The 22,392-nt window shown below is 42.2% G+C and overlaps 1 protein-coding gene across 2 annotated transcripts in view; it reads right to left on the bottom strand.

Annotated features, from left to right (window-relative positions):
• RAB4A (RAB4A, member RAS oncogene family) overlaps window positions 1–22,392 on the bottom strand; it is an 86,433-nt gene that overhangs the window by 58,879 nt on the left and 5,162 nt on the right. For both annotated transcript variants that reach the window (XM_083176456.1, XM_083176455.1), the window contains exons 2-5: window positions 14,019–14,099; window positions 12,295–12,409; window positions 4,372–4,434; window positions 2,118–2,272 (exon numbers count right to left, since the gene is read on the bottom strand). In XM_083176456.1, coding sequence (XP_083032582.1) covers window positions 2,118–2,272; window positions 4,372–4,434; window positions 12,295–12,409; window positions 14,019–14,099 — 414 coding nt within the window. The remainder of the gene's footprint in view (window positions 1–2,117; window positions 2,273–4,371; window positions 4,435–12,294; window positions 12,410–14,018; window positions 14,100–22,392) is intronic.

Below are 22,392 nucleotides of genomic sequence, written 5' to 3'. Positions count from 1 at the left end.
CTGAGCCTGCCATCTGAGGTCACTGATGTGATTGACAGCTGGGCAGCGGCAGCAGGGGAGAACAGAACGCTGCAGCAAAGGTTAGGTGGGGTTGAGGGTGGCTTGCACGATCTGTGGTGGGTTTTGCTGGGGCAGGACAAACCTGCCCCAGCAAAACTCACCACTCAAGGGGTTAATGGTTTCGGGGGTTCCCACAAATCTGAGGTTACTTCTCCTTTTGCGATTCTCTAGATCGTCTATTTTGGATGCCATTTTAAGGCTTCAGACATATGATATGAATTTATTATTATTTTGTACTGTGACCATTGCATCCTCTATAGCACAGGTTTGTAATTCAACTTCAGTGATTTTAGTATTATAATATACTCATGAGAGGATATTTTTTATAGAGAGTGGAATGGTGTCAAATTTTTGGTCAAGAGATGACTGGATGGAGTCCAATGTTTTGTCTAGCTGATGGATTGACTTACAAGATGTCAGAGGCCCGGGAGGAAGGAAAGTGGGGGTTGCGAATCCCCGGGTGCGGACATAGCCTGGGCCAGAGGATTCTTGGATTGTTGATTTTTGCTTCCACTTTTGTTTTGTTTAACTATTCTTTGAGGTAATGGATCTGATTATGAAGAAATATATCCATACCAAAGTAGTGTTCGATTTTAATGTGGAAAACAAAGCTCTAGTAAAATGAGTATGAGTGCTCTCTCCTTTAAAAAAAAAAAAAATCACTTTTTCAAAAACCTGTTACAGTTGAAGTAAAAAGTTAAATTTAAACCTTAAAATGGGGTGGCCAGTGTGAACACTTAATAGGGTTTTCTGTTACATATGAAAATATGAGTAGATTGACCAAATAAAGTTTAAGTTGTTAAAAAATGCCTTCTATAATTTTTTCGTTAAGGCATTATGTGATCAAGAATATATTAAAATAGAAGACACTAGAGTGGCTGTTATCGATGTAATGTGACCCCATGCATATTTATATTCATAGAAGATACCCAAGTAGTAAATAACCTATTATTCATGAATCTGTATAAATTGTTAATTCTATTAGATAAGGCGCATAGCTTGAGAAGAAGTTTCAAAATAAATGGTCAAGTAAATAAAATCAGTAAAGTTGTACAACAGCCACCTAGTGATGGTAATGCAAAATTAACACAAAGAATATCTGTTAACACTGGTATATACGTAAATGCAATGTGTTGTAGGAAAGTCCTTGACAGAATTGACATCACTGCGATAATCTGTTTTAACTTTAATAAGAGTCTCTATGAATAACCGACAAAGCTAGTATTCCAGGGTAGTGCGACAAGAAAACTAAACTGCTTGACTTTTAAAAAAGGTAGTAGGGGCGCAATAAACTGGGTAAATTCGCACTACATAGGTCAATCAGTGAGTGTAGAAATTACTTTACTACCTGATCCTTTGGGTAATAATTGCCTATGAAGTCTAAAGAAGTTCCACGGGGGTCAGTATTATATATGCAGAGGTCACCAAACTCCCCTGTATATCTGGCAAGTTTCCAGACGAACACAAAAACTCGTGTTCAGTTTAGGCAATCAGCGTCAACATTAGGTAGTGTTTGGAATGATTTTCAAGATGCTCTGCACATCCATTAAAGAGAAAGTCTGCTCTCTTCCTCAGCGACCTGGGACCTCCGCCTTTGCAGCTTTACCCACCGCAATATAGCGCGTTAGGGAGAAACCGTGTGTGCTGTACCAGCAATCCCCGCAGCTTCGTCACCACTTCATCCCGGTGATGATGCAGGAGTGCGCTGGGGCATACACACTGGGCAGCTTTGAGCTGAAAGCCACTCAAACTTGCTGTTTTGAGCGGCTTTCAGCTCAAAGTAGGCAAGTGTGTATGGGCCTTTAATGTCTCTGCACTGTAGGTGGGTAGAGGAAACTTGTGCAATGTGGTTTTGCCCAAGTGTGGGCTGATTTTTGCTTTGCTAATAAAGCTGAATCAGGCCAAGTGCCTTCTCTGTAAACAGAAAAGATTCCATAATGACCTCAAACTGGGCAATCTTTTGTGCAATAGCAACAAGAACATTTTTGGAACGGATAATTTACACCACACACTTACCCATACTCCGTACTTAAATTAGCAACACACAGTGTACTCACCATTTTCTTGTGCAAATCGAGATGCTTCTAAAAATGTAACTTCACGATCGACATCTAAGTCCTTTTTGTTCCCGCACAGTATAATTACAATGTTTTGACTGGCTAGCATTCGTGCATCTGTCAGCCAGTTGGTGAGAGCATTGTAGGTTTCTCGACTGTATAAAAGAGAATTATTTTTTTAAATTTCAAGTAAACAACCAACCTTAGGTTCTACACATAAGAGTTTATGTGTTTTAAGCTTAACCCTTCAGGATAGAAAGCATTCAGTCCATCAAGTTCAACCTATATTGTATCTCCTGAGGTGCACAGCTTTAGATTTGTCAATGACCCTGATGAAGTAACTACCAATCTGTTCACAACTAGAATCCTTGATGACCCAAAATGGCAGTCCTATTTCTCTCTGGGTCAACTACTACCCATTTAAATTATTATATTAGACCTTATCACTACAAAGTCCATGCAGAGGTGCCGATTTTTTGTACCCCGCACCTAGACCAGAGCTTGGGGGCTTGAATCATACGTTTGTGCAAATATAGGTTACCAATATCTCTGAATTCTATTATCATAGATAATGGTTGTGCATTGCTGGCAGGAAACATTGTATTTCATCGGGATACAACATCTTTTAGATACAAAATCTGCCAAATCGCAGGTGAAACTCTTTTAGGCACAATTGGTTAAAACAATATGAGTAAAATTCCATCACAGCTTAAGCAAAGGACACAATACCATTGTTCTAACATAACCTTACTCAACCACTCAAGACTATTAATGATTAACAAATATTCAACAAAAACTACAGTCAAACATAGATCAATGTACAAATATTAAACCCTTTGAGTGCCAACATCTTTGAGAGTTGCTCAAATTATCTGCTAAAGATGCCAGTATTGTTACCCTTTGTTACATAAATTCAAATAAAAAATGTGTCAAAAAATGAGTATATTTCCTATATAAGCTAAACATTACAGGTCATTATGATGAATACAAATGTTTGAATGGCAACTGTTACACCTATTTTGACAAATTCACTTGGCACTCAAAAGGGTTCATCTACTTGTTTTACATACAGAGGACGTGGATAGTGTCTGGTATAAAAAGGTCGGAAGACGCGTTCCGCCGCCCCACAGACAGGAGGGTGTGAAAGTCGCATCACATCGCATGGTAAAAACGTACCATGCGATGCGATTTCACTATGTTTGCGTACGTAAGAAATCTGGGCGCCCTACTAGGAAACAAGTACCGTATCATCTACTTTTTAATTTAACAAAAAATAAAATTTTCAAATATAACAAAGCACAAGTCCATAGGTCAAATCCAACCTGCTGCTGTTTGAAAGGGATACTCAACCTTTAAGAATTGTATTACGTATTTACTTTATTTACCTGCGAAAGGGATACATATATTACAGATGGAGGTCCCTTCATTCTTGCAGGGGCTGGCGTTCCGATCGCCAGCCCCTGCAAGGGGCCACACGTGCGTCCGCTTACTACCGAGCTCCCTGCCACCAGATCCCACCTCCCCCCTAACCCTGCCCATCTCCTTGAAGCGGAGATGGGCAGGGTTTGCGTCCCCTGCCTCCCCGAAACTGGGACGAACATCCCAGTCAGATGGAGCGCCATTTCCCCAGCGGGGGCAATCTGGCGAGCCCTGGCACTGGCTGAGAGGCGCTCCATCTGTAGGTGTCACCGTCATCATTTTAAAGTTTATTTAATGGCACAAGATATTATTTTGGTAAGGAGAAACCGTGCATGTGTTTTTATTTATATATAGATATGTTCAATATTGTAGCACAGTCTGCATTTTTCTTTTTTCCAGTCTTTGTTATATATATATATATTATTTTGTTTGGAAACAGGATATATATAACATGAATGTGCAGCCAACATCCTGTTTCCAGAACAGTGTTGATCTATGCCTCAAAAAATAAAAATAATAATAAAAGAACAGAACTTCATCTTAAGAAGTGGGGGCGTGCAAGTAGAAGACAGAGGCTCACTCAGTGCAGTCAAGGAGATTGTGGTTTCCAATTTGTCCATATGCTCACACCTCCTCAGCATCACCACACAGCTTAAAAGGGAATAAAAGGAGATCCACAAAGCCCCTGGATGAACAACTCCCCTGAGCAGAAGTAGAAGGAAAGGGCAGACCAGTAAAATTTATTTACTAAGCGGTATAATGTAGCTGTAAAGCCTGTATTGTATGCTTAAAAATATGATTAGCATTGAGGTCAAGATTCTATTTTACAATTTACCTGGTGATGTCATAAACAAGTAATGCACCAGCAGCACCTCTGTAATAGCTTCTCGTAACAGACCTGAAAAATAAAGATTAACATACTGAGGTTTTTGATGATCGAAGGGGCATCAAACTGAAGCTGTACACGAGTATATATGCTGTATTAAAAAAATATATATATATACACACAAAAATACATAGTCAATATTCAATCTGATTAAAAAGACATGTTATATAAACTCAATCAGCACTAAATCTCCATAACTGTTCCATATATTGTTGGGTAGAACTAAAAGATTTCCAACTATCTTCAATTGTAACAATGTTATATGCATATGTAATCCCTAGTGCAGAGGTTCCCAAACGCGGTCCTCAAGGCACCCCAACGGTCCAGTTATTAAGTATATCCATGCCTGGCCTCAGGTGACTTAATTAGTAACTCAGTCAGTCTGATTTAACCATCTGTGCTGAGCCATGGATATACCTAAAACCTGGACCGTTGGGGTGCCTTGAGGACCGTGTTTGGGAACCTCTGCCCTAGTGAATAGAGTTCCTAACCTGATATACTTTATATGTGAATAGATAATACTTATTTGCATGCCAAAACCAGTACAATTTACTTCCACCAAGTAATGATCTCCAATGGATATAGGGTAGAAATTTCGAACTCTCTGCATAAGAACAGTACGTTAGGCCATCTCATCCTACAAATTGTACAAATATGTGCAAATTCTCAAATCAGCAGGTGTCACAGATTGGACAGTTGCTTCAAATGTTGTTCAAATCTAGATCTTAGGACAGTGGTTCTCAAACTCATATCTCACCCCACACAGTTCACGTTTTTCCAGGTCACCTGACAGATGCACTCATTACTGACAAATTTTAAAAGATCCACAGGTGGAGATAATTATTTCATTTGATTCTGAGGAGACCTGCAAAACATGCACTGTGTGGGGTCCTGAGGAACCTGTATGTTAGGAGATGCATAAACACAGACATTAATGTCTGCTCTTTAAGTGGTACAAAAAGAAAACATTTTATCCAAGTAGACACATCCCACAAAGACAAGATGGGATCAGCTATTTTGCATGCATGGCCCTTTGTACCTAACATTAATTACATTTACATTTTCTTCTAACCTACAAATAAAATTGATTAGTAAAATCACATTTTTAAACACACAAAAAAGAAAGCAAAAAAGGATGAGATCACCAATTGTAAATTGGTAGGTAAATGTATGGCTATATGGGACATAGTAACATTTGGAGAGGTTGATCTCTTATTGCCTATCTATAATAAACCAGGATCCCGATGACCCCAAATGGTTATCCTATAAACTGTTAAGTACAACAAAGTTCCTTATGAATCAAGATTATAATCTTGTATATTTTTTTCTGCAAGAAATTCATCTAGCTCTTTTTTTAAAGTATCCATTGTGTCTGCCACCCCAAACATCTTAGGCAGAGTATTCCATAATTGAACTGCCCATACGGTGAAGAAACCCTTTCCTCGATGGGTACGAAACCTATGACCTTAAGGGTGACCACGTGTCCTATGTACAAACCTCATAGTAAACAGTCCACTTGATATTGACATAAATAATCCGCCAATATGATAAGATAGATATATATACACACACACACACACACACACACACACACACACACACACCATATATACTCAAATATAAGCCTACTTTTTCAGAACATTTTTTTATGCTGAAAAATCCCCCCTCGGCTTATACTCGAGTGAGGGTCCCGCTTGAGTCAATATGTTATTTATATATATATATCTATTGACACTGAGTCCCCTACAAGTAGGAGCCAGATTACAACATACACCACCAATAGGGTCTTCAGCGCCCAATAAATGTATTGTCACCATTAAAAAAATTCATAAAAGCATACTGAATAAAAAGTACCGTATATACTAGAGTATAACTTGACCAGAATATAAGCCGAGGCACCTTATTTTACCACAACAAAACTGAGAAAACTTATTGACTCGAGTATAAACCTAGGGTGGGAAATGCAGCAGCTACTGGTAACTGGTAAACCGCATACGCAGCATTACCACATATGTATGGGAAATGCTAACGCAACACTTGCAGTAACAGTGAGTACACGCAGCATGTATATTAAGAGCCGTAACAGGCTGCTCTATGCATAGGAGGTGGGGGTGTACACCCTGCGCTTAATTACCACACATCTAATATATTAATAATTCAGATACAATATATATGTGAAATAAAAAAGGGTACTTGTTTCCTAGAACGGCCACAACGATTTAGATCGTTGTGGTCGTAAGATAAAAAATCGGATCGATCGCATCGCATGCGATTTGGTCGCATACGATGCGACCGATCCGATCGACCGATTTTTCACCCGATTTTTTTTTTTTTTTTCACCTGATTATTTTCAATTGCCCCCCCCAAATGTTACTAAGTGGGCTAGACCCCACGATAGACGTCAACCCGAAGCGTGGCGAGCGCAGCGAGCCCGCGAGGGGCGGCGGTGCGCGTCCTCCGACCTTTTCATTCCCCTACTATCCACTAGGGCGTGGAGTGAGAATAGAATAGTGTGGCGAGCGCAGCGAGCCACCGAGCCCGAAGCGTGGCGAGCGCAGCGAGCCCCGCGAGGGGACGCGTCTAACTTCACAGGTATACGCGTCCCCTCGCGGGGCTCGCTGCGCTCGCCACGCTTCGGGCTCGGTGGCTCGCTGCGCTCGCCACACTATTCTATTCTCACTCCACGCCCTAGTGGATAGTAGGGGAATGAAAAGGTCGGAGGACGCGCACCGCCGCCCCTCGCGGGCTCGCTGCGCTCGCCACGCTTCGGGTTGACGTCTATCGTGGGGTCATGGCGGGCACATAAAAAATGTGAAATGGGTCATATTGGCCCATTTCACCTTTTTTAACATTTTTCCCTATGTGAGATGGACTTAATCAAGTCCATCTCATCTTGTGCCATTATAATGGCACAAGACCGACAAGATCCTCCCGATTTCAATGTTAAAAGATTTTTTAACATTGAAGTCTATGGAAAAATCGGGTCAATCGGTCGGTCGCATCGCGGCCGATTTTAATTGGTCGCGACCGACCGATTGACCCGATTTCTGTCAATCAAAGTCAAAAAAGTGTAAAAAATCGGCCACATCGTGAGGATCGTGTCCCTTAATTAAGAGCCACGATCACTCACGATTGTGGCCGTTCTAGGAAACAAGTACCTAAAAAAGTTTTTATTTGTACATTTTGACAGAATTTTAAAAGAAAAATGGTTCAACTGACGTTATGATTGTTAAGAAAAAAAAATAATAATAATATATATATTATATATATATATATAAAAAATGTGTAAAACCTAATGGCGTTATTAATATAGTAAAAAACAATTGTTTATCTAGTACCAGTACACATACACAGAAGGGACTGGGGGTCACAGGACAAACATGTAAAGTCCAGTACCGGTAGTGTCCAGCAAAAACTGTGTATGGTCCTTGTTTTTGGAAAGTGTTCTTAGTATACCTTATTCCAAGGTGCAGGGGGTCTGCCGGCAGACTTACCCGTCACTGCAGTGTTGCGCAAACGGCTTAGGCGGGAACTTCACTTACATCAACTAGTTTCGCCGGTGGGCTTCTTCAGGATGTTGTGTGTAGTTCTGTCCCCTGCAGTATGGGGTTTAAGTACGTTTTCACTCTCCTTAATTGGTTTGGGAACGCCCCTTTGTGGGCGTCGGAAAGTCTTTTGTTTCATTGGTAGCTGGTGTGCTAATCTCTGTGCATTCCGGGATTTGATTGGCTCTCTGGGGGGGTGTGTGTATATGTGTGCGACTTGAATCGTGTCACTTCTGCCCTTTTTCGTATCAGCCTGTTTGATTGTGCTCAGGCGCGACGTCACATTTGCCCTTGATGAGCCGGCTTCTGGTCCCCGTTCTCAGCTGTAGCTGTACGTCATACACGCAAGCGGGGTTGCAGATAGATTTCGCCACTCTCAGTTGAATGCTTGTTCTCAGTGGGCGTGTTCTGTGTCCTATGCGTTTCCCGTCAGGTGTTGTTCTGGGCGCAGTAGTTCTTCTGCGTGCCCCATGTTAATTTGGAGTTACAGTTTGCTGGTTTGCTTTTGAAACATTCAAGACGGTGGACATCGACACAGTTGGGGTATTTTTATATTAAAAACTTGCAATAAAAAGTATTGTTTGTTTGTTTGTTTGAGTTATTGGCTGCTGTTGTGGTTTTATATTTACATATTTGTTAGTCCACTCCAAGCCAATAGGTATGAATCATTATTTACGGTTTGGATGTATATTCATTAATAATGATATCAATGTGGTAGGTAAAAGCGCAGTGGTTTATGCATGGGTAAAATTGTAAACAACGTAAGTGTTAAAAAAGAATACATTAAATTAAAGATAATAACTACTATTCTCTTTTGAGACTAATATCTGGGTGTTATTTATCTATCTTTGTTTTTTTTTTAAAATATAGGATTATGTGGTGCTATATGATTCTCATTTGAAATTAGACTGCGGACGGATTCGAAGTTTCATGAGGGGGGGAGGGGTAGTCCTTTATTTATTGGTTCTTCTTTTTCCTTTTTTCACGTGTGTGTTATCCCTCCTCTCTTTTTTCTTTCTTCTTTTCTCTTTTTCCGGGGTGGTGGAGCTCCCGGGGGGGGGGGGGGGGAGGAGAAGGGTTTCAGACTTTAGTGCTGCACATTGTTTCATAGGAAAGCCGTTATATCAAAGTCCACGTTCAGGCCTTTCGGTGTCAAGGTCCCCATATTGTAAATGACTCTGGTTTCTTCCTTGATTAGGGCTGCGTCCTGATTTCCCCCTCTCCAATCGATTGCGACTTTTTTGAGACCGGTGAATTTTAATGACCTCGGGTCGTTGTTGTGCTTCTCTGTGTAGTGTGAAGGAATGCTGTGGTTTGTCTTTTTATTGATGATGTTGCAGATGTGCTCTTGAACGCGTACATGCAATTTCCTCTTTGTTTTCCCTATATATTGTAGCCCGCAGGGGCATTCCAACATGCTCTATGCATCCCCTGCATGTTACACAATTTATTTAATGTGCTCATAACCAGACAAACCTTTTTTTATGTGAAAAAATATCTCTGATGTACTCTGCTGCTGTATGTTAGCAGGCACGTGTCTCTTCCCCCTTACACTGAGCTGCTGCTGTGGTGTGCCACCTACTAGAAGCTAATATTGTCCCCCCTCCTCCCAGCTAATATTGTCCCTCCTCCTCCCCTGGTGAGCTGGCTTCCCCAGCGCTTTGCCTGCCCCCTCCTCGGATATGCTGGCTACCTGTCACTCTACAGGCAGGCTAGATATTACAGACAGCCGCCAGAGATCCAACGGGAGCAAGGGATGGGGAGGCGGCAGCCTAGTGACCTGAGCCGCAAGACCCAATGGGAGGCTCAGCACCTCCCTCCCCTGGCGCCGGGTCCCGTAGCTGTCTGTTACCTAGTGCGGCTCAGTAACATGGAGACAGCCAGCTTACCAACTGCAGAGGATGTTAACTCTTCCGGCGCAGAGCTTCCGGCAGCCAGGAAAGCGACGGTCATCACACGCTGGGCAGTGTCAGGTCTTAGATTTCATATGCGCTGAGCACAGAGGATACCGCTGTGCAGCGCTGGGGTGCTAACAGTTAACACACTACTGCCCCAGACCCAAACTCGAGTATAAGCCGTGTAGGGCTTTTTCAGCCAAAAAAAAAGGGCTGAAAAACTCGGCTTATACTCGAGTATATATGGTAATAATAATAAACTTAGAGCTTCATGTTTTTGGAGCAATTCATATTTTATTTTCAAAATTGGTCGCAATTTTGAAATATTCATAAAAGCATTGAGAATGAAAATAATACACTTAGAGCTTATTGTTGTTGGAGTAATTCTCGTTTTATTTTCAAAATTACGACCAATTTTGAAAATAAAACGAGAATTACTCCAAAAACAAAAAGCTTTAAGTGTATTATTATTTTTATTCTCAATGCTTTTATGAATATTTCTAAAGGTGACAATAAATTTTTTAAATTGGACTAATCAGGTGAACAAAAACTGGAAGAGAGAGACAGACAGAGAGAGAGAGAGCAAGAAAGAGAGAGAGCGAGAAAGATCTCTATATCTATCTATACTGCCTGTGTAACTCCAAAACACTTCCATCTGTTGGCAGCAAGTAAAACTACCTCTACTAGCTTTCCAAGCCTTTGCTTTGAGCGGAGATAGGTAGATATACACATACATAGATGATTGAGAAATAGATAGACAGATATACATACATGTGTCTAGTGTACGTTTGTATGTCTCCGAAACACTGCCATCTGTTGGCAGCAAGTGAAACTACATCTCTTTCACTTTCAAACATACACAAACACAGAGGCAATCACAAGGTAGCCGACTAGCTTTCAAAACATTTGCTTTGATGGTCCTTACTAGTTATAGATATAGGATACGTTTTTTTGTTTGGGTCCCACACTGGATACTCCACTATATAGACTTCAATGTCATTGGTTTAGGGAGTGGAGTGATTAATTTTATCAAGATCCAAATTCTGTCACAATTGGTATGATGAAAGGATTCCTTTTCTCAAAAAGGGGTCCTTTTTAACTTTCAACAAATTTGTAGGTTGGAGGTGCTCCCCAGAGTCAGAGGTAAGTATATGTTTAGTCACATGGAGAAAAAGAAGACTCATATATGTAAATATAAATACCTATTAACTACCTAGAAATGTGGATTGTTACTATATGTAGTAGGTCTTACTTGCTACATTTAAAAATCTCTATTTAAATTCAACACAGCGGTTGATATACATGTGAGCTCCTAGCCTGAAATTGCACAAGTGTGTTGTGCTAAATTAAGAGCTCCCAGTTCTTGCTCAGAGTAATTCTCACTCAGACAGGATTATTGAGTTGCAGTGCATATTTTAAGCTTCATTGTGATTTATATGTAAAATATTATTGTGCTTCTTACCACTTATATTAAACAAACCAGAATATTAAAAGTTAAGTTTTAAAATAAAATAATATCACTTTTTCGAACAACTTCTCTCCACAATTCTTGGTAGTTAATAGGTATTTATTCCAAGAGTGCCCCCACAAAGTCTTCTTTTTCTCCATGTGTCTAAACATATAGTTATAGATATACAGTGGGGCAATAAAGTATTTGGATAGCCACCGATTGTGCAAGTTAATCCACTAAAAAAATAGGGCTGTAATTTCTATCATAGGTATACTTCAACTGTGAGAGACAGAATGTGGGGGGGGGGGGGGGGGGGGGGGGGGGAGCAGGAAATCACATCGTATGATCTTTAAACAATTTATTTGTAGATTGTTTTGATTAATTTATTCATTTTGTGCCATGCCCTATATCTTCAACCAACAATATAGGCAAGTATATGATATCTGAATTTGTGCATCATTTGCTTGAGATACTGCTATTTTCTCAGATGTCTAGTCATAATATCAAGGTATACAGTTATTTCTTGAATTATCCTGGCTGGAGGTAATCTACTGACACTGGGAGGTGTAAAGTGAATTTATCCATCTAAAAGTGTACCATTAATATGAATGCACACAAATTTTACAGACCGAGGAAGCTAACTGGGAAGGTCTAATATCACAAGGGATCTTTGTCAGTTAAATGGTTGAAGGTTTTAAATTACATTTTGAAATTACACATTTTAAATTTTATATATTCAGGTTCCTACAATTCCAGACCGTCATGCAAATTTATATTTGCAGATCACCGACTGGACATCAAAAAGAAACCGCAAACTTCTCTCCACAGTAAATGTGAAATATTTCCAAGGCCATGAACACTTCCTGCAAAACTTGACTGTAGAATCCCTTTAGTATAGAATGTTTGCCTTTTTTACTGTACTCTCATGCACATAAAACAAACTGAAAACAGAAAACAAGCAAAGGGTAAAAAGCATTCCTACCTGAATCTCTCTTGTCCTGCTGTGTCCCAGATCTGTAATTTCACATATTTACCACCAACGTTTATAATCTTTGAACCAAATTCCACCCCTATTGTGTGATTACAGTCATCTTTAACTGAAAAAAAGAAAAAGTAAGGTAAATTTAGGCAGTCCAGCATTTTATTAGTGTTTGTTTGCTTTAGCATTCACACTTAAAGAAAGCCAACAACAAAATAATAAATAACTGTATCCTCACAATGCGGCTTTGAAATACAAATATACCAGTATTGGATACAGAGTAAAGAAAGCACAAAACACAGAATATGAAGTACTGTATACATATACGGTAATTTGCAGCACATAAAATAGCAGTACAGTGGTATATAGGGCCCGATGTCACCTTGTTACATGTGTTAGCTTTGAAGATCACTCATATTAAAACACAAATTAAATATCAGTAGGAAAGAAAAAAATATATGAGACACGCAACATGTATATGCATGCAGATACATGACCAGAAGGAAGACACATTCATAATGCACATAAAATGTTTATTTAACTTTAATATTACGGTACTTATTTCCTAGCACGGCGCCCACGATCTAGATCAGTGGTCTCCAACCTGTAACTCGCGAGCTACCAGTAGCTCACGGTCATAGTTTGGGTAGCTCGCCTAGCTACAGTACTGCTGTCAGCTGGTATTAAGTGCCGGGAGCTACCACAAGGCAGGAAGAGAGAACCCGGAAGCCACCACCAGCTGCAGAGCCATCCAGTATCATTGTCCCATAGCAGAGTGGAGACTGCTCCGGGGATCTACAAAGATGCACACCACCGGTAGCCACTGGTGGGAGACAGCAGAACAGCTGACATTCCCCATAAGTGGGAAGGTAGTTGGGAGTCACTGCAAGATGGAGAGGGGATCCGTTGGAAGTTGGCTAGACAGGTACGGGGACCACATGAGAAATTAGCAGATTTTTCTTATTACATTTTTAGTAGCTCTTCAAGCGGTTTCATTTTTCTCGAGTAGCTCACACCCCAAATAAGGTTGGCGACCACTGATCTAGATTGTATGTGTCGGGCTGATATCTCAAGCATTGCATGCATCTTATGTGTTTGTGCGGCATAAGATGCATGTGATGATGCAATCGACGAGATTTTTACATTGCAAGCATTGCATGCACTTTACGAGATTTTTACATTGGAATCAATGTGAAATGGTCCCAGAGACCCAATTTAACATTTATTCCAATGATGAAAAAAGCCCCCAAAACCCCAGTTTTAATTGCTAACCCCCCTCATGGGTGAAATGGCCCCCCATTGTTAACGCCACCCCGAAGCGTGGCGAGCGTGGCGGTACACGTCCACCGACCTTTTCATACCCCCACTATCCACGTCGGGGCCGCGGAATACATGTGAAGTAGTCAGCGTCCGCTCGCCATGCTTCGGGCTCGGTGGCTCGCCACACTATATAGAATCAACTCCACGCCGACGTGGATAGTGGGGGTATGAAAAGGTCGGAGGACGCGTACCACTGCCCCTCGCCACGCTTCGGGTTGGCGTTGATAGTGCTGGTGGCATTAACAATGGTTATTGGGGGCTCACGATTATGGATGCATAAGATGAGATCCATACAATTAAAAAATCGTTTCAATTGTATTGATTGTATGCCTTAAGTAAGGCATACAATCTATGCGATGGGTGCCGTGCTAGGAAAGAAGTACCAATATTACTTTAAAATTACTTACATTTTTTCTCAATAAACTGATGTAGCAAACAGGATTTTCCAGTACCGGCATTTCCAATAACCAGAAATTTGAATAGAAAATCTGAAAAAAAAAAACATTGCAAAACTGTGTTAAAAAATAGAATAACTTTTGAATCTATTAAAATAAATAAAAATATAATGAAGAAATATATTCCAAACATATTTTCACAGAGAGTAATAGCTAATAAATAAGTAAATCATAGGAACTCAAAATAGTTACCGGTCCACTGACCGGGTTTATACCACCTCCACCACCCGCAATAAAAACTTACAACTAATAGCACCACGGGAGTTGCAATCTCCACATCCACTCGGTCCAGGATAATGCTCCCTGATTCAACAATTTGTAACGTTAGAATACATAAAGTTGCAGATGCTCAGGAACACAGGACATCCACACAGTATTGTCATGCATTTACTTTCAGTAATCAATAGCAATTTATAGCGTAATTCAATAATCTAACAATCGTTAAAGAATTTGGTTTCTGGAAGGATTTATACAGGATTTTTTTATTCTACCATAACCAAGTACGATGTATTTTGGTATGTTACAAAAATAGGATTTTGGTACCTACATGTAAATCCTTTTATCTGGATCCACAGAGGACATTGGAAGCAATAACACTGGGTAAAAAGGTGTGGTTAGAGGGGGCACTACTCACTAGTGTCAAACTTCTCCCCCTCTACTACCTATCAACCCCCAGTTAGAAAAATGTAGACAGAGAGATGTAGAAAAAGAGGACTAAAAGGAGAAGAAATCACACACACACACACACACACACACACACACACACACACACACACTAACACAAACAAATCTGAATTAAACGAAGAAGGAAAATAGATAAATATATGAATGCAGGAGATAGAGCTGGCTGGGTGTCCAGTGTGCTCTGTGGAATAGACAAAAAGGAGACAAACCACATGGAGTCACTTCCGGTTCTGTCAGCAGCGTCATCAGCCTCTGCTCGCGCTTTTGCCGAACAGCAATCCACTGGGAGCATACCGCACTGCTCTCAGACATCAGAGATCATCTGCCCCGTGCTGACACAAGTGGAGGAAACAGCTGCATTAATCCTACAGGTGTTAGTGGGAAAACCAAAGACAGTACACAGCCAGCAGCCAGACACAGAGGGACCCAATTCCTGACTGCACACTACTCTGCTGCTCCTCCATAATAAGGACACTCTTACTGGATATTTCTACAGTACTTACGAAAAACCTAATCAAAGGGTACAGGAGAGAAAAAAAGGTTGGGAACCGCTGCACTAAGGGCCTTATTCTAGTTCATTCTTAGGAGGCAAATTCCTTCTCAAATGGATAAAACCATGTGCACTGCAAGTGGGGCAGATATAACATGTGCAGAGGGAGCTAGATTTGGGTGGGGTTTTTCTTAAAAGTGAGATCTATATTGCAGTGCAAAAATAAAGCAGTCAGTATTTTCCATTGACCAGAAACAAAATAACTCACCCAAATCTAATTCTCTCTGCACCTGTTACATCTGCAGAAAGACACCTCATGCCAAAAAAACCGCTAACAGGAGAATGGTCTTTCAGGACAGAAACATCAACACCACCACCAGGGAAAGCAGTGTAGGAGGGTGATGGATAAATAATTAAACTAATGATTAAGGCAGTGGTTCCCAATCTTTTTTGAATCATGGCACCCTAGAGTATCAGAATTTTTTTATGACACCCCATAGGTCAAAATAATAAAACCAGAGTAAATATGACATTATATATGATTCTTAGGGTCATTTATGTAGTAAAGGCCAGGATTTACTTCTGTTTGTACAAATTTTACGATTGGCAGCCACCAGCACTGGTTTTGCCCATAAATAATTTGAATTGGTCCTGGACCACCAACCCGTGGCACCACTGCAAGTGTCCCGAGGCACCCCAGGGAGCCACGGCACACAGTTTAGGAATATTAAATTACAGTGAATAGCGATTAAAAAAAAAACACAATAAAATAAAAATAACACAATATTAAATTAAATGATAGAAGTGAATTAGTCCTTGTTTCAAAGTGCCGTATGAACGACTCATATATTCAATTCTAATGAAATTTTAGGCACGTCACTGATAGTCCAGAGCACCCCAAGGTCACATATCATCGCATTTACACAGTTATTGGTATTAAAATAGTTTGTCATGCATTCATTAACTTCTCACGGTAGAGGAGTCCAACTGTGCAGTGGTGCTTTACTACAGATACATTATGTAATCCAAAGATAGGGAAGGTCCCTCCCATCCAATTTCTTTAAAATCTAGGAGCCAGGTGTCAGATGCCGCTGTCCGGGATCGCCAGCACCCGGACAGCCGCCGGATGTCGTAAGCCGTGTGAGCGCTGGGGGCGGTCCCGGGCAGCTTCTCTGAGGCCTCGCTCTGATGCCGGGCGTCGTGGCGTTGCTAGGCAACGTCCCCGAACTTCCACCCGGCGGCTCCCCGCGTCGCCGGCTGACGTCAGCCAGGCGGCGCGAGTTTTGAATAAAGAGCCGGCGTCTGCTGGGCACAGGCGGCGGTTTTAGCTTTTCTTAGCTTGATCCCAGTCCCTGGCTCAGCGTCCGCGCACAGCCCCCGGATTCCCTCCAGGTTCGAGTTCTGGCATCCTGCCAGCATCTCCTGGTGGGAGCAAGCCTGCAGTATTCAGCTTCTGTGCCCCAGCCCAGTTCCACTGGTGCATCACATCCTGGGTCACGTACTGTAAGTGCTCCTGTGGAGCCTGGTTCATTCCTTGGAGAGCTGCCTAGCTCTTTTGTAATTAGGCTGTTCAGCCATCTTGTTTAGTTCCTTTTTGGGGTTCAGGACTTCGACCCGCCGTGGGCTTAGCTCAGATTCCTGTCTTTGGTAGTTACCAGTTATTTAAGTTATTCTGCCTGACCACTATACTTTCTGTTTATAGGCAGGGCCTCCCCTTTTCTGTCCTTGTTTAGTTTTGGGGATTCGCTTCCTAGCCTTGTCATTCTGTGTGTGGAGATTCCCCATAATTTGTCTCTTGTGCCTGCGACTGGGTCGCATTCCCGTCACTGGCCCGGTGCCGGCAGACAGGGGTACATTACAGTCAGGCCCGTTAGTAAGATCTTCCTCTTGAGTTACCCCTGACGATCGCTCACCCTTTGTCCATCCATAAGAACTGGCTGCTTTGAGGTTGGAGCGGGCCTAACTCGCTCCTTCGAACGCGGCCACAGGTGAAGCCTAGTTCCTGCAGGGGTTTGTCATCTGCCCGGGGTACTCAATAGAGTCAGAGTAGGGTTCGCTGTGGCCATCCTAAGCGGCGGTCCCGGCTACGGGCTCACGCCTGACCTCCTATTCCCTGCCTCCTATAGTTTTACTCTGTGCCCAGGCAGCAACCTTAACAACAGGATGAAAATGTAGGAGCCAGATAAACTAATAATAGGGACAGTGCGTGCCGAAGGCGCGCCCCCCAAAAAACGGCTGTAATTACATATTATGCCACATAAGTTCCGCTTATACCTACATGCTCGTTTCTATGGGTTTCACGCTTGATGCAAGGGGTTGACATACTCATTTCCAATGGGGTTAAGATGTTCTGCCAGGGGTCAATATGCTTGTTGCTATGGGATTACCATGGTCTGCCAGGGGTTAACTTGCTCATTGCCAATGGGGTTAACATGCAGTGCCAGGGGTTAATATGCTTGTTGCTATGGTGTTACCATGGTCTGCTAAGGGTTAATCTGCTCATTGCCAATGGGGTAAACATGCTGTGCTTGTTGACAGCAGCTGGGGGTTAGTGGCAGCGGCGGTGGCCAGTTACACCCGGAGAGGCCGGGCTCTGACAGTGGCAGCCGGGTACATATGGTGCATATCCACTCGGAAGAGGAGCTGGTTCTGCTGCTGCTTCTGTGTGCGGGGGAGACCGGGTTCTGACAGTGCCGGCAGCTGGGTACATGGGTCAACCAGCCGCAAGAGGAGCCGGAGCTGCTGCTGTTTCTGTGTGCGGGGGAGACCGGGCTCTGACAGCGCCGTTAGCCGGGTACATGGGTGAACCAGCCGAAGCTGCTGCGTGCTGGGGAGGCTGGGCTGCTGCAGTACTGCAATGCCGGCTCTAGCGGACATATAGCCACGGCGGACCTGCTCGGCCATGACCAGATTCTGCTTCCTCCCCACAAAAATCTGGTCACCAGGAAGCAGAATCTGGTCGCCGTGGCGACCTGGCGCCCGGGGTTTGTCGAGACCTGCTCTACCTTTTCTCCATTGTTTTATATTAAAACATGTGTTTTATAACCGACCTTCTCTTGAGTGAGCAGTTTGAAAGACACCCCTGTTGGCAATAAATCGTAGGTGCCAAAATGCATCCGCAATGCGCACTGGTGGCTGCACATTTCGATTTATCTTATGTGCGGCACGTCCGACTTGATGCACATCGGATTGGATGTCAAAGATGCGAATTGGCCACTTTTCACCCTATTTCTCGGCCCGATCTGATCCCTAGTGTATGGGCACCTTTAGAAAACATGTAACACAATAGCTAATTATTTTACACTATGCTTGTTTGAGGAGTTAAAAACAGAACTTATAATTTCCTATAAAACTAAAATTTTGTTCTATTCACATGACATGACACGAAGACCACTGCACAGATGCCAGTGGTACATGTAGACTACTGTATATTTGCTAATATTTTCCATTAAAGTAATATCCGGGGCATTGTCTGGTCAATTTACCCTTCAGCAATGACAACGTTATGAGCTGCAAAGCTTTCAGCTTCCTGTCAATTACATCTACAATAAAGCTTTTAATGCAATCTTTGTCGACAATTGTGAACTACTAGGTATCAATAACTATTTAATTATTAAGAAGCATATATTTAGATTATTAGTTTTCTTTCCTAAAAGGCTTTGTAGCCTCTACAAACATGAAAAACAGATTAAGGAAGTTTTTTTTTTTGTTTTTTTTTATAAATCACTGCGCCAAGCTACAAGAAGCAGTTTGGCAAGTCTGTGTTTTGCCAAGCATTTTTATTCAACATAATGACCTGTAATGTTCACCTTATATAGGGAATATATATATTTTTTTACAAATTATTTATTATTATTTATTTGCATTTATATAAACAAATGTGAGCAACATGGATGTTGGCACTCAAAGGGTTAAGGAAACGAATTAGTACCGTAATAAGTTTAGTTATAGCGTATGCGCACACACATGGAGACTAGTCAAGGATTTAAATTTTATTCCGTTTGTTATTAGGGATTGATATTACTATAGAATTTATTAATATAGTATAGATGAGTGCTCACTTGGAGCTGGCACTTTATATTTTAGAAGTGTGGAGCTCCACCTACCTCGAAGTGCAACAAGCCCTCAGTCTTCGAAACCGGGCCAAAAGCAGCCAATAGGCAAGGAGGAAAAACATCCAACATACATACACAGAACAATGACACATTGAAAACATAACAAACATTGGAAGCAGCTCAGGGAGGGCATCCAGTGTCTTATGTGGACTCCTGATTTATCAGTGAGTAACAAAATCCTATTTTCGCTTTCATCCAGCAGGAGACATGGAAGGAACTTACATTGGGGATGTCCCAAATTTTTCCTTACAGACGGGAGAGCTCTGCTGACACTTCAAAACCAGGCAACCAAGAGTAGAAGCAAAGGTCGCAAATTAGTAAAAACAAATAAAAAGGTATGAAGAGAAGACCAGCTGGCTCCATGATGAAGCAAAAGTAGAGGCACCCCTAAAGAGCAACCCACAACGTACTGTAATCACTGTAGGAGGCGGCAGAGTACTTACAAAAAAGTCTGATGCATAGCGGACCTGATCCAATGGGCCAAAGTCAGATTGGACACTGGCCACTCCACACCTAACCTCCTCAAAAATGACAAAACAACTGACTTGCACAAAGACGCTGTATGAGCCACTTTAATACGGTGCCTCAACAATGTTGAAAGAATAAGGTACACACAAATCCTTGAGTAAAAGAAGGAACAACAATGGGCAGGTTTATATAGGAAGAAAACACTGCCTTTGGCAGAAAAGCCAAATTAGTGCGAAGCTCCACTCCACTCCCCTCGATCATCATGAAAAATGAGATACGACGCTCAAGTTGGAAACATGGCAAGCAAAAGAAGAATCACCGCCTTCCATGACAAGAATTTTAGATCGGTTGACTCTAAAGGTTCAAACAAAGACTGTAGAGAAGTAAAAACCAACTTTCAATCCCATGGAGCCGTTGGTAGAAGAAATGGTGGCTGAATTCATAGGACCCCCTGGAGGAAGGATTGTACCGGAACCCACGTTGAAAGAATATACAATGCCGACACCTGCAGCTTGAGTGAGGACAGACGAAGACCATCATTCAAATCTTTCTAAGGAAAAAGTAGCAGTCATGCCAACCGAAAAGTCGAAGTAGGGTAGCCTACATAAGCTCGAAGCATCGTGGAAATAACAGACTCTGGAATGCCCTTTTGTCTCAGGATCTTGTCTTCAACAGCCACCCTGTCAAAACTAAAGCCCCGTGCACATGCTTTGATTTTTCCCAATTTTCGATTAGATTTTGCTTAAAGAAGCAAAACCGAATGGAATCCTAAACTAAATCGAATGTTTTTTTGTGTCATTTTTGATCTACATTCGATTCGATGCGCGCTCCTGTTTTCACAAAATCTAACAGAAAAATCTACTTTGCAGCCAAGGAACTATCGAATTCGATCTAGTAAATCGAATGTGTACAAATGTACCATGAATGTATGTCAAATTCGATATCTAATGCAAAAGTACAGATCTAATGCCAAATTGAATGGAAAGATCTAATGCCAGATCTAATAGAAAATCTAATCTAACATTGAATCAAAAGCAAATCGATATGTGTGTACAGGGCTTAAGTCGTAGTGGAGGAACGGACCCTGCTGCAGAAGATCTTCTTAAAGCAGCAGAGGCCAGGGAGCATCCACAAGGAGCTGGAAAAGATCAGAAAACAAGGCCTGACATGACGAATCCAGAGCCACTACAGCGATTCTGACAGAGTTGAATGGGTGGAAACAAATGGCCCAAAGTTTCAATATGTTTATTGTCAGACAGGACTACTGTGCGGACCAATGACCCCGTGGTCGAGAACCACTGGCATCTGTCGTCAGTACAATGCAATCTCAAACCGTAAATCTCTGACCGGCCTGGAGATTTATCAATTGCAGGCTCTAGAGAAGGGAACCTCGAGTCTGCACCGACAGCAGCACCAGCAGGCGAAGCTGCAGGTGAACTGTCATGAGTGAAAGAGATTGAACTGCAGAGACTCTAAGGCCGCCACCATCTACCCAACAGGCAAATACACAAGTGCACGGAGACCTATTGCAGCCTCAAAACTTCACCAACCTTCATCTGAATGTCGAGGGCTCTGTCTTCCGGTAGGACCAGGCCATTTGAAAGCTCCAGAGCCGAAAACCCGCCAATGGTGATCCCATGTTGGCCGGAATCCCGTCATGCCACTGTTTCTGCAAGCTTGGACTACTGGCGACAGGCAGAGGGACGAGCTCTACCATGTCCACCCTTGGACTGAATGCTGGCACCTCGAGGGGCGACCACGAACATGCTCGGGACTGCCGCGAAAGGAAGGACCCAAATAGGACTTCCGTATAGGTGGAGCTGAGGAGGGAAGGACATTAATGTAAACACAAAAACTGTGTGGCTGGTGCTTAATGGAATGGTTTCTATGGCCGAGCAGCTGCATATAAGACATCACCAAGTCCAATGCCAAGCATTGCAGGGATGGGGTGGTGTAAAGCACACTGACATTTCACTGTGGGAGCAGTGGAAATGTGTTCTGTGGTGTGAAAAATAATGCTTCTTTGTTTAGCAGTCAGATGGGAGTCTAGGTTTGGTGGATATCAGGAGAACGTTCTTTGCCTGACTGCATTATGGCAACAGTGAAGCTTGGTGGAGAAATAATAATGGTATGGGGATGTTTTTGAGGGTTTGGTCTAGCCCCCTTATCTCCAGTGAAGGGTAATAGTAATGTTTAAGCATACCATGATATTGTGAACAATGCTATTAGGAAAGCCAATACTAAAGGGTATTTTCTCAATTTAAAAAAAATAAATACAAAAAAAATAATAATTTTACCACAGTGATAGTTATGAAATAAATTATGCCCCCCCTCCTCCCTGAAATTTAAATACCCACCTCACAGCCTAGTCACATCATTCACCGATTGCCCCAGACACTGGCTTCCACTCCAAGAACAGGAGAAAGCATGACAGGGAGCCCTAATACCCCTTTCATACCGCATCCTTGACCTGGGTTATTGCCAAATCGAGGTGTGGTGTAAAAGCACCAAAACCTACAACCCAGTTCCAGCAACCCTCATCCGCCCTCTGATGACACGCCACCGGATC

The sequence above is a fragment of the Crinia signifera genome, chromosome 3 (genome assembly GCF_055691185.1).
Source record: "Crinia signifera chromosome 3, ASM5569118v1, whole genome shotgun sequence".
NCBI classification, from domain to species: Eukaryota; Metazoa; Chordata; class Amphibia; order Anura; family Myobatrachidae; genus Crinia; species Crinia signifera.
This window is presented reverse-complemented; position numbering and strand designations above follow the sequence as displayed.